The 18,006-nt window shown below is 38.2% G+C and overlaps 1 protein-coding gene across 2 annotated transcripts in view; it reads right to left on the bottom strand.

Moving 5' to 3' along the window:
* Positions 1 to 12,310, bottom strand: part of TSEN15 (tRNA splicing endonuclease subunit 15) — a 34,874-nt gene extending 22,564 nt beyond the window's left edge. The window contains exons 1-3 of one of the 2 annotated variants that reach the window (XM_004469093.3): positions 12,011 to 12,310; positions 9,595 to 9,676; positions 9,152 to 9,287 (exon numbers count right to left, since the gene is read on the bottom strand). In XM_004469093.3, the coding sequence (XP_004469150.2) occupies positions 9,152 to 9,287; positions 9,595 to 9,676; positions 12,011 to 12,295 (503 nt within the window). In that variant the 5' untranslated portion in view covers positions 12,296 to 12,310. The remainder of the gene's footprint in view (positions 1 to 9,151; positions 9,288 to 9,594; positions 9,677 to 12,010) is intronic. The other variant, XM_023591902.2, reaches the window with a different exon arrangement.
* Between the last annotated feature and the right edge of the window lie 5,696 nt (positions 12,311 to 18,006).

The following is an 18,006-nucleotide window of genomic DNA, read 5'->3' as shown; positions in this document are numbered from 1 at the left end:
GAGCAAGCAATCCAATTTTTAAATGGGCAAAAGATTTAAATAGACATTTCTCCAAAGAGGAAATACAAATAGCCAAAAGCACATGAAAAAATATTCAATATCACTAGCTATTAGGGAAATGCAAATGAAAATAACAAAGAGATATTATTTCACATTGCATAGAATGGTCATTATTTTAAAAACAGAAAACAATAAGCACTGGAGAGGATGTGGAGAAATAGGAACACTCCTTCACTATTGGTGTTAATGTAAAATGGTGTAGCCTCTGTAGAAGACCATTTGGCAGTTCCTCAGGAAGCTAAATATAGCAATTCCTCCACTAAGAATATATCCAGAAGAACTGAAAACTGTGATGCAAACAGACATTTGCACACCTATGTTCATAGCACATTATTCACAATTGCCAATATTGAAACAACCAATGAATGGATAAACAAAATGTGATATACACATACTATGGAATACTACACTGCAGTAAGAAATGAAATTGGGACACATATAACCTGGATGAATCTTGAAAACATCATGCTAAGTGAAATAAGTTAGACACAAAAGGACCAATATTACATGGTCTCATTAATATGAACTAAATACGAAGAATAAATGCGTGGAGTTAAAACCTAGAGATAGAAGGAGGACTGACAAAGAGTATAGATGCTTAATGTATGTAGAAGTTTTAATTTAACTTGACTGTAAAAGTGTGGAAATGGATAGAGTTGATGGTAATACATTATAGTGAGGAGAACTAATGCAGCTGGTTTATAAATGGGATTGTGGCTGAAAAGGGTAGTCTAGGGATGTAAATGTCAAGAAACTTAGAGAATAATTTAGGGACTGAATAACACAGTGACCACAGAGATGGATGAGAATTGTGGTTAATAGTACAAATGCAAGAATGTCCTTCTGTGAACTAGAACAGATGTACATCACTATTGCAGGGTGGTGGGAATGTGGAGAAGCATGAGAAAAATACAATTAATGTAACCTATGGACTATAGTTAACAGCAATACTGTAATATTCTTGCATTACTGCCAAAGATGTATTGTGTTATTAATAGAGAGGTATGGAAAAAATATGCCAAATGTATGCTATGGACCATAGTTAGTGGTAATAGTCTGATGATATTAGCTCAGAATCTGTAACAAACATTCCACAATAGTGTGGAGTATTAGCGAAGGGGTGTTGTATGGGAATTCCACACATGTGCATGATTATTCTGCAAGTTCACAACTCCCTGTAATAAAAATATATTTTTTTAAAAATTGGTGACAACATATGTTCTATTAGAAAAAAGAAATAATGGCAATGAAAAAAAAAAACCATCTTCCCCTCAGAATTTGCTATGGGGTTCTGAATATTTTCCCATCTTCAACTATCAGTAATACTATTACTAATACTATATTATATAGTAATAATATTACTAATACTACTACAGAAATCTGTAATATTACCTAACTTTGGTGTAATATACTTCCTCCATTCAGTGTACTCAACAAATACCAATTGCAAGGTGGCCCAAGGGGAAGCTACTAAAGCTATCTGAACATAAATTTGACTTCCTTTGCTATCTTATCATTAAAATAGGACCTTGCTTTAGTTAAGATTCCTCTAGTTGTTTCATCTTTAAATCCATCAGATCTCTTTGACCTCTGAGAATATATGAATATGACTTCATAGTATTGCTGGGAGACTGTATTCACAACTGTATTAGACTTGCTACATGGATTGCTTAAGCTATACTTCTAATATATATATATATATATATGTATACATATATTAAAGATATTTAGATTATATAAATGTTACATAAAAATATAGGGAATTCCCATATGTCCCACTCCTTACACCTCCCACATTTTTCCACATTAAAACATGCTTCATTATTGTGGTACATTCATTATAATTTATGAAAACGTTTTGGAGCATTGCCCCTAAGCATGGATTATAGTTTACACTGTAGTTTATACTCTCTTCTGCACAATTTTGTGGGTTAGGGCAAGATACGTAATGGCCTGTATCTGCCGTTGTAATATCATTGAGGACAATTTGCAAGTCCAGAAAACTGTTTTTCCTTCTCACTGCACTCGGAACCTCCAGTGGCCACTGCCTCCACATCAGTGATATAATATTAGGCTACACTTTAGTAAGAAACAATCTAGAGTACTTTTCATATGGCTATAATCATCGAATGTAATATGGTATTTTATAATGTAAACTAAAAGTTATTTTACAGTAACCTTAAGAAGTAATTTTAGATGGGAGAGAGAGGAGAAAGAGTGATGTGACCTTCCCTTCAAGAAATACTAAAAACACTACCTCAAAAGCCAATGGCATAATTTTCCTGCCAGAAAATTAAAAATGTCCATTTGACCAATACTATTCTCCTACTGGAGATCATCAATTTGTATCAAATCAGTATTTTCACAAGGGACTAGTATACACAAGACTTGAGAGTTGAGAAGTATGCCAAAATGTTTTAACTATAAACATATATTATATATAAATATTTCATGGCAAAGACTGGTCACAAATTATACTTTTGCTCAGAGTAATGCATTTATTCACTGCTATTCAAATACACATTCATTCTGTAATGGAATCTGTCCACAGTTGCCAGAAACTATGTAACAAAATCACCAGGGCAAAGCCTGAGAAAATAAGAGAGAACAGGATACAAAAACTGTTTAGGTGCTAGAAATGCACAAAGATATAATAATTAAACCACTGCCTACAACTGTTAATTTTTAAGGAGTGAACAAATATATATACACCATGAAATAATGAAAAGAATAAATACAAATATTTATGCCACTCTACGACTCATCAGTCGAGCAGCTACATAAGTATTAAAAATAGTTTAAACTGATACCGTAGAATTACTTTTTTGTATCAGTAGGAAAATGCTTTATAACTAAGTTTAGCTAACTATGTAAAAGACAGGGTTTGGTCCAGTTTTACAAACAACAGACTCCAACACTGGATAACTGCAGTCAGGAAAACAGTTATCAGGTCTTATTTGCTATGTGCCCTTTGTAAGTAATAAGCAATTGTACCTCCAGCTAACTGCCAACTCCTCTTGCTCTTTCAAGTCGTGTATGTTATCCAGCTTCCCTTTTGATAAAAATTAAAAATTTTTGAGGAATATGTAGCATACAAAAGAAAAATAAAACAAAAACTCTATACTCAAGCAACTAAGTAGCATAGTCTAGGATGGTGATTTAAAACTGGTGTGCTGAGGTTAGTTATACAGTGTGTCACGGGCAAAATTTATTTGTAATAATAAAGTACCAAAGGTGGCAGGCTATTTTTAAATGTGAAATGTATATTCCTTATAATACATCACCATTCTTATTCACTCACATTCCAAAATGCTTTGAATCAAAGGGGGAAGTTAAAGTTAAGAGGTATTGGGAACAATGTATGAGCCAAAGCCTATCTTATTTACACTGCAGTCCAAGAAAACTGAACCAGCATCATGAGTCAAAATGATAACAATAATAGAAAAGGTTAAAATGAACATTAAGAGCTTGGCATTAAGTATGGACAGCTAATAAGATCACAAATAGAGAGGTTACCAGACACTCTGTGCCTCCAGATGAAAGAATATACCACTAGCTTTTAGTCTTGCTTAAAATCAAACTGAATCTGATCAATCTCCTGGTTCCATCTGCCAATGTGCAGGAAACACAGAAGACAGAGAAAAATGCTGAAATGCACCATAAGTGTGCAATCAGCAAAACCCAGACTATGGGAAAGTATAAAGGTTAAATAGTCCAGGTTCTTCAGCAGAAAAAATGTAAGGAAAAGAGAGAACAGAGGGAGAATACCATCAATCAGGAGTGGGTAAACCAGAGCCTGCAAGCCAAATCTTCCCGCCCCCTGATTTTGTAAATAAAGCTTTATAAAAATACCGCCACACTTATGTATTCATTTATGTATGGTCTGTGACTCCTTTAACACTATCATGGGACAGCTCAGTAATTGTGACAGAAACCAAATGGTCTGCAAAACTTAAAGTATTTACTATCTTGACTTTTTGCAAAAAGTTTGCTGAATAACAGAGATTTTAAAGATACAGAAATTTTTTTTAAATGGACAAAATTTGTGAGACACAAAGCAGTGTTTAGAGAGAAATGTACAGCATTAAATGCTTACATTAGAAAACTGGAATGACTATGCTTGTGAGCTGATATGCCTGAAATAAGAACAAGGCCTAGAGCAGCATTGTGCCTGGGAATTTCCTCCTGACAGCCTTCATGTTACTCAAATGTGGCCAGTCTCGAAGCCAAACTCAGCATGTAAATGCAATGCCTTCCCCCCAGCGTGGGACATGACACCCGGGGATGAGCCTCCCTGGCACCGAGGGATCACTATCAACTACCAACTGATGATGCAACTGGAAAATGACCTTGAATGGAAGGTTCAATGCGGATCAGCAGAATATCCCTGTCTACATAAAATAACATGACTTTAAAATGCTGTTTGACCTAATATAAGGGGGAAATGGAAAGGAGAAATGAGTTTATATGGCTACGAGTCTCTAAAAAAGAGTCTGGAGGCTGTCAGAAGGATTGCCCTTATGCACAACTGAGCAGAGTCTAAGAGACAGATAAAGTAGATACAACCCCCAGGTATTGGCTCCTTTGAGGGCTAAAGAGACCCATGGGTGCTATGGTCATGGCAGATGGGGTTAACTGCCATGTCAGATGGCCCTTCTTTGGAGCTGGTGTTTATGCGTGATGAATCTGGACTCAGATGGGATCTCTCTTCATAAGACTTTCATGCTACTGTGCTGGAGTTGTAGTTGGTGCTGGGGTTTAAGATATATCTAGGGGATCTGAATCTCTGGACTGACAATGTGATAGCCAGGCCCTGAGACTCAACAGACTCCAGCACCTACAATCTGATTTACTGGACTCACCTCACTCAGCTAAGATGGAGTTGAAGAAGGACAACCACCACACCATGGAGCCTAGAGTGCCTATAACTGAAAGCGGGAGGATCGCATCCAGTATCCATGTGGAATCTCAGCATCCTCTTGACATAGAGGTGCAATGGACACAACCAATCCAATGTCCACAGAGAAAAGGTGGCACTGGAGTGGGAAAAGTGGACATGGTGGCTAATGGGTATGGGGAATGGCAGGAAGAGACGAGATGTGGAGGCGTCTTTGGGACTTGGAGCTGCCCTGGATGGTGCTTCAGGGGCAATCACCGGACATTGTAAATCCTCACAGGGCCCACTGGATGGAATGGGGGAGAGTATGGGCCATGATGTGGACCATTGACCACGAGCTGCAGAGGTGCCCAGAGATGTACTTACCAAATGCAATAGATGTGTCACGATGATGGGAATGAGTGTTGCTGGGGGGGGAGTGGTGGATTGGGGGTGGTGGGGTTGAATGGGTCCTCATATATATTTTTTTAATGTAATATTTTTACAAAAACTATTAAAAAAAAAAAGTGAAAAGAGCCTACAGATGGGAGAAAATAGTAAAAAAAAAAAAAGAAAACTGGAAAGTTCTCAAATCAATAAATTAACCTTATAGCATAACAAATCAGAAAAAGATAAGCCAAGTAAATCCAAAGCAAGCAGAAGAAATAATAAGGATCATAACAGAAATCAATTAAATTAAAAAGAGAAAAGCAATAGAGAAAAATCAATACAGCTAAAACTAGTTCTTTGCAAAGATTAATAAAATTGATAAATCACTAGTCAGACTGATTAAGAAAAATAGAGAAGATACAAGTTAGCACTATCAGAAATAAAATAGGGGACATTATTACAGATCCTACAGATATTAAAAGGATAATAAAGGTATATTATGAACAACTTTATGCCAATAACTTTCATAATACAGATAAATAAATTCCTTCTAAGACATAAATACTAAAGCTCACTCAGAAGACATATATATGGGAAGCGGACTTGGCCCAATGGATAGGGTGTCTGCCTACCACATAGGAGGTCCACAGTTCAAACCCTGGGCCTCCTTGACCCATGTGAAGCTGGCCCATGCTCAGTGCTGATGCGCGCAAGGAGTGCGGTGCCATGCAGGGGTGTCCCCCACATAGGGGAGCCCCACACGCAAGGAGTGTACCCCGTAAGGAGAACCGTCCAGCACAAAAGAAAGTACAGCCTGCCCAAGAATGGTGCCACACACACGGAGAGCTGACACAACAAGATGATGCAACAAAAAGAAACACAGATTCCTGGTGCCACTGATAAGGATATAAGTGGTCACAGAAGAACACACAGCGAATCAACACAGAGAGCAGACAACTGGGGGCGGGGGGGGAGGGTAGGGGAGAGAAATAAATAAAAAATAAACCTTAAAATATATATATATATATAATCTAATAGCTATATATCTATCAACAAAAATTGAATTAGTAGTTAAAAAAAATCTTCCTTAAAAGAAAACTCCAGGTCCATATGGCATCACCGGTAAACTCTAAAAAACATTTAAGAAAGTAATAATACTAATTCTACAAAAATTCTTCCAGAGAATTGAAAAGGAGGAACACTTTCCAACTCATTTTATGAGGCCAGCATTTCCCTAATACAAAAATTAGACAAAGGCATTACAAGAAAACTATAGACCAATATCCCTCATTAACACAGATACAAAAATCCTTAATAAAATATTAGTGAATTGAATTAAGCAACATAAGAAAAGATAATACATTATGACCAAGGAAGATTTATACCAGGAATGCAGGTTGATTAGCATTTTAAAATTAATGTGAAGCCCGCTAGTGAAATAGGGAATCAATAAATGGATCTGGAACCTGGCAAAAAATCCACATGCATATCAATACCTCCAAGATGGCTGCTGGAAGACCCTCATGAGATTCTGCCATTCAGAATGAGATTTTCTCTGGAAGCCTGAAGAAGCCCCGTATATTCCCCAAGGACCTTATCGGGAAACGGACTTTGGCCCAGTGGTTAGGGCGTCCGTCTACCATATGGGAGGTCCGCGGTTCAAACCCCGGGCCTCCTTGACCCGTGTGGAGCTGGCCATGCGCAGTGCTGATGCGCGCAAGGAGTGCCTTGCCACACAAGGGTGTCCCCCGCGTGCGGGAGCCCCACACGCAAGGAGTGCGCCCGTGAGGAAAGCCGCCCAGCGTGAAAAGAAAGTGCAGCCTGCCCAGGAATGGCGCCGCCCACACTTCCCGTGCTGCTGACGACAACAGAAGCGGACAAAGAAACAAGACGCAGCAAACAGACACCAAGAACGGACAACCAGGGGAGGGGGGGAAATTAAATAAATAAATAAATCTTTAAAAAAAAAAAAAAAAAAAAAAAGGACCTTATCATTGGGCCCTCTTGGGAGATTGGTGGGTAGGGTAATCAATCAAAACAGCAAACAGCTGGGACTCATCCCATGTCATTAGCAAAGGGACAGAATAATTAATGGCTTAAAAAGCAAACGCAAAGGCCTTGTGCTCTCTCTTGCCTTTGCCCTGTCCTGGTACCTGTTCATGCCTTATTCTGGCTTCTTCGCTCCTGCCTGGATCAATATGCAAGTAAACCTGGGGATTTTAAATCTATGACGGGAAATTATAGTCTGTAAAATGGCCCTCTTTATCACTCTTCAGTCCCTTCCTCTCCACCTGGGATTTTCTCCCATTTCTCTTCTCATCATCCCTTAATAAGTTACTGGCCTAACCTGATGTGCTCCTGAAATTCATTTCTTATAGCTTAGTCAAAAACCTAGACAAAATCTAGCTACACATGTAATTCACCATACAAACGAATCTTAAAATAAAAAAGATATTATCAACAGAGGAGAAAAACATTTAACAAAATTCATGATACAAATTCTCAGCAAACCAGAAATAAGAGGAAAGTTCCTCAACCTGATAAAGGGCATCCACAAAAAAACAAAACAAAACAAAAAAAAACAACCCACAGCTAACATCATATTTAATGGTGAAAAACTGAATATTTTTCCTTTAATATTGAGAACATAATAAGTATGTTGGCTCTCACCACTTCTATTCAATACTGTCCTGAAGGCACTAGTTAGCTCAATGAGGGAAGGAAAAAAAAAACAGATTGGAAAAGAAGAAATAAAAGCATCTTTATTTGTGGACAACATGATCATTTAACATAGAAAATCCCAAAGATTCTACAAAATAGCTACAACAAATAAAAAGTGAATTTAGCAAGGTTTACTAGAATACAATTTTAAAAAACATTGTTTTCCTATATACTAGCAATCTAGCAAGGTTTACTAGAATACAATTTTTAAAAACATTGTTTTCCTATATACTAGCAATCATAAAATATAAATTGAAATTTTAAAATCCAGTTACAGTTTAGAGAATGAAAACACAAGCCACAGACTGGGAAAATAAATATGTAAAACACAAGTCTGATAAAGGATTTGTATCCAAAAATATAAAGAATTCCTAAAACTCAACAATAAGGTAAGCCTCAAAAGATAGCATACCTTAGTATAATATTAAAATATCTAAAATAAAAAATTACTCAATGAACCTGGGATTCAGGATGAGAGTTACCTTAGGTTGGTGGAAATAGGACAATGAGGGGAACCTTAAGGTTAGATGTAAATGATTGTCAAGAACCTAGTTTTCATTTGGGATGGTGAGTTCAGAGATACTTACTGCATTATTAAAAATCACTAGCTAAATAAATAAATAAACTAATAATGAGACTGTGTCATGAAACAAAAGTATGTTTAATCCAATTCTGTATATCTGCAACTTTTTTAAAAAGTCCGAAGAGCTGCATGAAGCTTTCTTTGATTCCAACTAACATGTTAATCGCTCCTTCACCAATTCCTATAGCAAGTATGATTTGTATCACTTATTTTAGCTCATCTTATTACACCATCTGATCTTTCAAATATAATGGTCCTAACTTCTAACCAAGAAGGTAAGTATTTCCTGTCTCCTTAAGGTAGTATTTCTAGCATATATTCTTTCACTGAAAAAATACTGACCATAAATACTTACTGAACACTCATATTTAACTTCCTATTCATATAACCAAAAGTAAAGCTGTGATCCCTGTACCCTAAATTCCTTTAAAGGTATTATATTACTACCTCTAATTTAATGATTCCCATAACTTTACTGAGGAAAGGAGTTAACCTGTTGAAGACCCCAATCACCTGCTCACCTGTTATGGCTGAGGGACGCACTGATAGGCGTAGGCACCACAGTCTGTAACCCTTCCCCTTCTATCTCGGTACCAACAAGGCAGATGAGCTGCAGTTCTGGTAATCCCACACAGTTTACTTCATGCCAACTTTTACCTGAAAGAACATCACTGAATGAACAATAATGTTCATCAAAAAATAAAAGATCAAATTTAAACTTCTACCTAGTACTCAGCTAAACAAACATCATTCAAAACATTATCTTCTCTCTTTAATTTTCAGTATTTTCTGTTACCCAGTAATTCTCAATGTAAATGAAGAAATTATAAAATTAATTGATAAAATTACTAACAAATATATAAATGACTGCTTTATTAAAATGTAAACAATGCTATACCCCAAAACAATTCCCCAGTTCCCTGCCACAGCCCCAATAACAAAACAATATAAACAAATAACTTACTCTCCATGAGGTCCAGGTAAACCAAGAATGCTATATAAACTTGGGTGGCATCTCCTATATCTAATTCCATCATCTCTAAATACTGAAAATCAAAAATGCAAGTGTGAAACAGAGAAGGAAGAATCTCAATATTTTCTTTAATTCAATCAGCAAGTATTTATGAAATCAATGTATATACAACTCTCTTTTAGGTATAAATGAGCATTGCAAGGCCATATAAGATCTGATCCTGGTCTCTGAGAAACTTGAAATTGTTAGGGTACATACATACATCCATGCAACTGGTAGGCAAGTAATAATACATGACAGTAACTAATTAAAATTCCACGTGAGTGGAATGAAAACCAAGACAGAGAGGTCAGAAGAGCTCTACTCGGGTCACTTGGTTGGTGAATGCTTCAGGCTTCATGGCAGTGGAAGACTGAACATTGGGCCCTGAAGGACATATATGACTTGAGCACAAGAAGGCAGAGTGACATTGTGAGCAATTGCAACAAAGGTGGAAATCAGCCACACATATTCAAGGGCCTATAAAGACACCTATTCTGCCAGTAGAGAACATTTTAGTAGGAAGTTTGTTAGTGGGGAGCCTCTATTTCCCTAGCTTCATATTTGCATGTAGAGAGCTTTGGCTACAGTACCACTCCATGCCTCTCTCCTCACCTCTTCTCGCTCAAGAGTAGGGAGATAATTTATTGTTGGATTTTAAAGAAGGAACCAAGCAAGCAGCTGCTTCTTTCAGACCTGTTGGTCAGCATAGGTGAAACATTCTTTAGGGACCCACCACTGGAAGGGAAGCCTGAGGTTGTCCAGCTATGTCAGTGACGAGGTGTGTAAGCAAGGATAATGAAGAGGTGAAGAATTAGCAATTGTGCGTGGGTACAGATCTGATGTCACAGTTGCTCTTCATCAAAAGTACAGTGCAGAAAAATAGGGGTGGTGTTGTCCTCCACAAACTTCAAATGTGCTTGAAAATGACAGTTAAAAGGTAATCAGTGGCCAGGTTGCAAAGGTCTTGACAGTCAAGCTAAAAGTTTTAATTTTTCCCTCAAGAAAACATTGAGGATCTGTAAGCATAAGAATAATAATAATTGTGGCATTTGAGAATAATTCTGATACCATTTTACAAAATAGACCTAAGTAATCTTCAAGTGGAATAATAAAAATGCAGAACTGGAAAAACAATTACCCAATATCATATCTTTTATCAATTAGATCCTTCAAGAAAAAAATCAAAAGGGAAGATTTGATGTCTGAGCATATAGTCATTATTTTCAAAGAAAAAACACCTGCAAGTGGGTAAACAGAATAGCAACACCAAATATAGAGTAGCTTGTTAAACATGTTACTGGTTTCATTTATTAAATACTTACATAGTGCTGCCTTGTGTTAACCTAAGGGTAAATTCTATCATTATCCCCATTTTACAGATGAAATTACATGAGATCAAACAACATGCTCAAGATCACAAAGCTGATCCATGACAGAACCAGGATTCAACCTCAGGCAATCTGACTTTGAATTCTTGATCCTAACCACTCTGCTGCCTCTCCATGTATAGTTTTTCTTTTAAAGATACTGAATAATATATTCATGTTATTTTGGGGGGAGAAAAAAGGAGGCCGAGCAAGGGGAGAAAATCAAGCAAGAGAAGATAAAAAGGGTTAAATCTTCTCAGACTTATACCTTCAAATATTTCCCTTTTCTTGACTGTTTTTAGATGATGGTCTAGGAAAAACCAGTCCTTGAAATTCCTACAAAACTTTGATTTCCATTCACTATTTACTGCTTGGGACATTCCTAGTGTTGGGCAGTAATTTGCCAAGCAGAAGCAAGCAGGGAACTATCTTTATCACACTTGCAGCTAATACAGAAAAATATACTCACACTATGAGTAGCTCTGCTTTTGGAAAGAATCTATTCAAACTTTCCAAGAAATAGGAAAAATCAGGAATCCGCACCACTGCCCAAAGGAAACACCCACTCTGGTCCCAAGAGCTATGTGTACACTCGACTGTACCTTAACTTATCATTATAGATTCCTAGATCTTCTCTATGACCCACAAACTGTATGGATGGTTACTGTCAGGATTAAATGAAATCCTCGCCAGAACGAGTATTAGACATCAAAGCTCAGATATTAGTGGTCATTGCTAGTCTGTGGCTTCGGAGGGTAGGGGTTAATGTTGCCCTAAGTTTAAGAATAGCTTTGGTAGGGGAGTGGGGAGGATATCGGGGCAATGGTTCTACTCTTTTAAACAAACAAAAACGGTATTGCCCGAGGCTACCAGTTTGCACGCGAGTCCCCCTAGGTGAGGGTCGCGCTCCCACAGCGCCGTGGCCGGTGGGGGAGCGCGGGCCCTGGCTCCGCTTGGTAAGGGCCGAGCGGGCGCCCGGCTCGATCGCGCCTCCTGACCTTAGGGTGAGTCCCCATCCAAGCGTCCTCGGGGGCCCACGAGCAGGCACCGACGCCGCCTGGTATGCCGCCCCGGCTCATGCCGCTGCAGCCCGGGGTCGGCTCGGAATCACCGTGCTCCTCCATTCCGGGCCGTGGGGCGCGCCCGTGGTGCACCGCAACCCGCGCCCGGCCAGAAGCAAGGGTGAGCGCTTCTGGGTTCCGCTTATCCCGCCTGCAGCCCCTCCCTCCGACTAAAGTAAAACCTGCACCAACGCATTCTAGTTTCGCTGTGTGCTTGTTCATTTCTGGGCAGATAGTAGGGCGGAAAAGATTCCAGAGCACGGGCTGTGAACTGTTTGCAGATCCCTTGAGAAAGGGGAAGATACTTAACGCCTTTCTGCCTTCAGCACTGGGTCCAGGTCTCCAATTTTGAGGCACAGGAAAAGCCTCCTTCAATACCCTGTCATACAAGTTTAAAGTGTGGAAGTGGATGAGATCTCTATAGAAGAAAGTGCAAAGAGAAAAGACTGACTGCCAAGAACCATATTTTGAGACCCGCAATTCAGGAAGAGGAACAAGAGGAAACATGAGTTGTTGAATGAGTGGTCAGAAAGACAGGATTACAAATCAGCGTAATGATGTGACCTGGACGCCAAAAATAAGGAGTTGAAGAGGCAGAATGGGACGTTTTAAGCATTTTGGATTGAAACATTGTGAGTGAAGTGGGAACCATTGGAGCCTCCTGTTAGGTTTTATCAGAATTGCTCTGCCATGTGTTGAGAATAGACCATCCAGGCAGAGATAGGAGGGACTGGATAGGAGGCTACTGAATTAACGACTCTCTCAAGATACAAAACCCGGGAACGGATGTAGCTCAATTGGTTGAACACCTGCTTCCCATGTACCAAGACTTGGGTTCATTTCCCGGTACCTAAAAAAAAAAAAAGGTATAAAATCCCAGGCTGGGATGGAACTTCTACTTCCAAAGACGACCAGACCACGGCACTATTAGATGATCATCACAGCAGAAAACAACTATAATACTTGAGCATAACACAAAAAGCAACTACCTGAAATACTGACATGTGAACAGAAGCAGGAAGACTCTGGGCTGATTAGGAAGGACAAGCTTGCTTGAGGGACAAATGAAAAACTATACAAGAAAGTTCTCCTCAGTGTTTAGCTTGGGTAGGCTCTGCAACAGCACGGGTGCATGTGGAAAACCTCTGTTTTGGGGGTCAGGAAAACCAGAGAAGTGAAGCCAGGAAACCTGGAATGCTGAAGAGATTGGGTAATTCCAGAAAGGGAAAAGGCAGGAGAGGGAATCCCCAAATTCTGTCTACCCACTCTCGGAGAGATCTTAAACTGCACAAGATAGACTCAGAGCAGGTCAATTAAAAAGAAAATACCTGAATTAAAATCAAAACTGCTCTCTCTTCCCTCCACCAGGTACAGAGTTTGCAGTTCAGAAACCAGTCAGGAAAACTACCTACTACTACAAAGGAATAGAGAAAAACAGTAGAATCCAGAATCTCCTCAACTTAACCTTCAGAAAGTCCAAGATACAATCCAAAGCCATTCAACATTAAAAGCCAAGAAAATGGGTCACATTCTCTAGGGTCCGATCCTGAAATGAATAAAATGTTAGAACTAACAGATAAGAATCTTAAAGTGAGTATTGTAACTATCTTCAACAAACAGTAAAACAAACATGTTTTTAGTGAGCGAAAATTTCTGAAGACAAATAGGAAATCTCAGCAGAGAAAAAATAAAAGGAAAAAAAAAGGCACAAAATTAAAACTATTTTTAAAAACTCTGAATGGAAATCCCAGAACTGAGAATTACAATTTCAGAAATTTAAAAATCGACTTAAGAGCCAAATGGAAATTACAGAGGAAAGAGTAAATGAACTTGAAGGTAGAGAAATAGAAAGCATCCAAGATGTAGAATAAAGAGAAAAATGATTTTTGAAAAATGAACAGAACCTCAGAAACCTGCTACATGATAACGAACAATCCAACATTCATGTAACATGAATACCAGAAGGAGAAAAGAGAAAGCATGGTCAGGAAAAAATATTTAAAGAAATAATGACCACAATTTTCCCAGTTTTGATGAAAACCAGAAATTTGCAAATATAGGATGTTAAATGAACAACAAGCAAAATAAACAGAAGGAAGCTCACACTGTGTTGAAAGCTGAAGATAGAGAGCATACCTTGAATGCATCAAAAGAAACAATACATTATATACTGGGGGAAGTCCAATTAATGGCTCATTGAAAACCAGAAGCCCGAAGCGGGTAGAATACCATCTTTAAATGCTGAAAGAAAAAAACCCAAAACACTCTCATCCAAGAATTCAATATCTGGCAGCAAAATATCTTATCTTCCAAAAATAAAGATGAAATAAAGACATTTTCAGATAATAGAAAACTTAGAGAATTTTTAGGCAGCAGACCTGCACTATAAGAAATGCTAACAAAAGTTCTTCCAGCTCAGAGGAAATCAACCCAGGTGGAAACTCAGATCCTTAGGAAAGAATGAAAATCATAGAAAATGATAAACATCTGGGTAAATACAGAACAATTTTTTTCTTTTTGCCTTTCTCCTTTTAATTTCTTTATAAACCATATAACTACTTAAAGCACAAATTATTTTCTTCAGAGATTTATAACATATGTAAATGTAATATATATAACAATTATAATAGAAAGGACAGGGGATATGGATCTATAAAGTTGCAAGATTTCAATGTTATGTATGAAATAGCACAGTATTAAGTGTAAGCAGACAGTGAAAAGTTACAGATACATATTGTAATTTCTGGGGTAACCACTGGAAAAAAGCAAAGAAGTATAACTAAAGAGTCATTATGAAAAATACATGAAATTCTAAAATATATTCAAGCAATCAAAATTACAGAACACAAGGACTCCCATATACCCAACATCCTCCCCTTTTTCCCCCTTCCCGTATCAATAACCCTTTTGATATGTGGATGGTACATTTGTTTCAATTGATATACAAATATTGAATTATAGCCACTAACCATGGTCAATGGTTTACATTATGGTCTACACTCTAAACCACACACTTTTATAAATTTTTAATGAAATTCAGCATGACCTGTATCCATCATTGCAAGATCATACAGAACACTTCCATTGCCCCAATATACCCCCTCTTCCATCTACTCTTATTCCTCCCTTCCCCTCCCCTCAGGGCCCACAGCAACCACCAGGCTTCACTCTTTGAAGGACAAGGTTCATAATTATTTGCAACAACACTGAGGGCTGATATGAACTAGATTGGACTGACTGGTAGTCTACTATAGACTTATTGTGATTCTAGCAATGGAAGAAATTATATCATTGATGTGGAGAAAGAGGCTACTGGAGGTGCTGAAGTCAGGGAGAAGGAAAAAGAGGTATAATACGCGGGCATTTTTGGAACTTGGAATTGTCCTGAATGACATTGCAACAATAGATACAGGCCATTATATATCCTGCCATAAACTACAGAATTGAATGGGAGAGAGTGTAAACTACAATGTGAACTATAATCCATGCTTAGTGGCAATGCTCCAGATGTGTTCATCAATGGCAATGGAAGTACCACACCAATGAAAGAAGTTGTTAATGCAGGGAAGGGTGGGAGGTATAGGGAGTGGGGCATATAGGAATCTCTTATTTTTTTGTTGGTAACATTTTGTGTAATCTAAGTGTCTTTTTAAAAAGATAAATAATATATTTTAAATATATATATCATTAGAAGAAGGACACTATATTACGATAAAGGGCCAACTCATCAGGATGACATGACAATCATAAATATGTATCTGCCCAAAAACAGAGCTTCAAAACACATGAAGCATAGTCCATCTTCCACCACACGGTTCTCTGTGTTATACTGTCCCATAACAGTACAAATATGAGAGTGTTCTCTCATTAACTATAACAAAAGTACAAAACTAATATATAGTGTTAATAATAGGAATGTACGGAAAAATATGCCAAGTGTACACTCTGGCCCATAGTTAATGTTAATAGTCTGATTATGTTCTTTCATAATCTGTAACAAAGGTTCCACAACAATGTCAAGTGTTGGTGGAGGGATGATGTATGAAAATTCTGCACATTATGTATGATTGTTTTGTAAGCTCACAACTTCTCAAATTTAAAAAAATGCATTACCTGCCCCCCAGTGTGGGACATGACTCCCAGGGGTGAGCCTCCCTGGTGCTGAGGGATTTACTACCAAGCACCATCTGGTGATGCAACTAGAAAAAGACCTTGAATGAAAGGGGGAAGTGGTAAAGACAAATGAGTCGAGAGGTCATCAGAGGGGTAGCACTTACACATGTCTCAGCAGGATTCTAGAGACAGTCAAAGTAGATATAACGCCAGGAACTGGTGCTCCTGAGGGCTATACAGACACCCAGTTCCTACAGTCATGGCAGATGGCTCTGGAGTTCAGTGCCTTGCCAGTGGGCCCCTACTTTGGAATTTGTGCTCCTGAGTGTGATGGAGTTGGACTCAGATGTGACCTCTCTACACATGCCTTTTCTGTCACTTTTACTGAACCTGTGGTTGGTGCTGGGGTTGGTGTATGCTCAGGAAATTTGAATCTCTGGACTATCCATGTGCCAGCTGGGCCCTGAGTCTCAGCAGAGTTGCAACACTTACTCTCTGGTTCGTTGGACTTACCCAGGTTAACTAAGAGGGAGGTAAGGATGGTCAACCACCAAACCAGGGAACCAAAAGAGTCTACAACTGCAAGCAGGAGAATCCCATCCATCAGTCATATGGGATCTAAGCCCCCTCTCAATTTAGAGGTGAAGTGTACCTCGCCATCCCAGGGGCCTCAGGATGGAGGAATAAAATATGGATTAGAATGGACTTACTGGTTCTACTATACAATTATTGTGACTCTAGCAATGGAAAAAAATTGTATCATTGATGTGGAGACAGTGGCTACAGGAGTTATTGAGGGCAGGGAGAGGGAAGAAGAGGTATGATATGGGGGCATTTTTGGGACTTGGAGCTGTCCTGAATGATACTGCAGGGACAGATGCCAGACATTATATATCCTGCCATAACCCACTGAATGGACTGGGGGAGAGTGTAAACTACATTAAACTATAATCCATGCAATGTAGCGGTCCTACAAAATGTATTCAACAAATGCAATGAATGTGCCACACTGAGAAAAGAAGTTGTTGATGTGGGAGGAGGGGGAGTGTAAGGAGTGGGGTATATAAGAACTTCTTATATTTTTTAATATAATATTTTGTGTGATCCATGTATCTTTCTAAAAAAAGATAAACATAAAAAAAGATATTAAAAATACATGAAGCAAAAATTGACAAAATTAAAGGGGAACTTAGATAATTCTACAATTACAGTTGGAGATTTTACTACTCCTTTCTCAGCAATTGAGAGAACTAGAGAAAAAAAAAGTCAGGGAAGACATAGAATTCTGAACAGTACTATCAACAACCTTGACATAATTTTTATTTGTGGAACATTACACCCAACAACACTAGGAAACAGACTATTTTCAAATGTACATGGTACTTTCACCAGGATAGATCATATTCCTTGATCACAAAGTTTCAGGCTAGCAAGTCCAACTGGATGAGTTTAGCTCTCATTCTTCTCTACTCCTGGACGTACTATTGGGTAGGGAAAGGAAAGCACTTCCCATTTTGATTTCACAATGGAAGGGAGGGCATCTGACCTTCATTTATACATATTTTTAAATATAAAAATATGGCGACCCTTCTTTTATATATACATATATATACACACACGTACATACATACATATATGTTTGAAATAGTTATGTTTATGTGTCAACTTGGCTAGGCTATGGTGTCCAGTTAGTTGGTCAAACAAGCACAGATTTGATTGTTACTATGATGGTACTTTGTGGATTTAAGTCATTAGTCAGTTGATTGCATCTGTGGCTGATTATATCTACAATCAACATAGGATACTGCCTTCAACAATGA

This window comes from Dasypus novemcinctus, chromosome 13 (assembly GCF_030445035.2).
Source record: "Dasypus novemcinctus isolate mDasNov1 chromosome 13, mDasNov1.1.hap2, whole genome shotgun sequence".
Lineage (NCBI taxonomy): Eukaryota > Metazoa > Chordata > Mammalia > Cingulata > Dasypodidae > Dasypus > Dasypus novemcinctus.
Note: the sequence above shows the minus strand (reverse complement) of the source record. Positions and strands in the feature narration are given on the sequence as shown.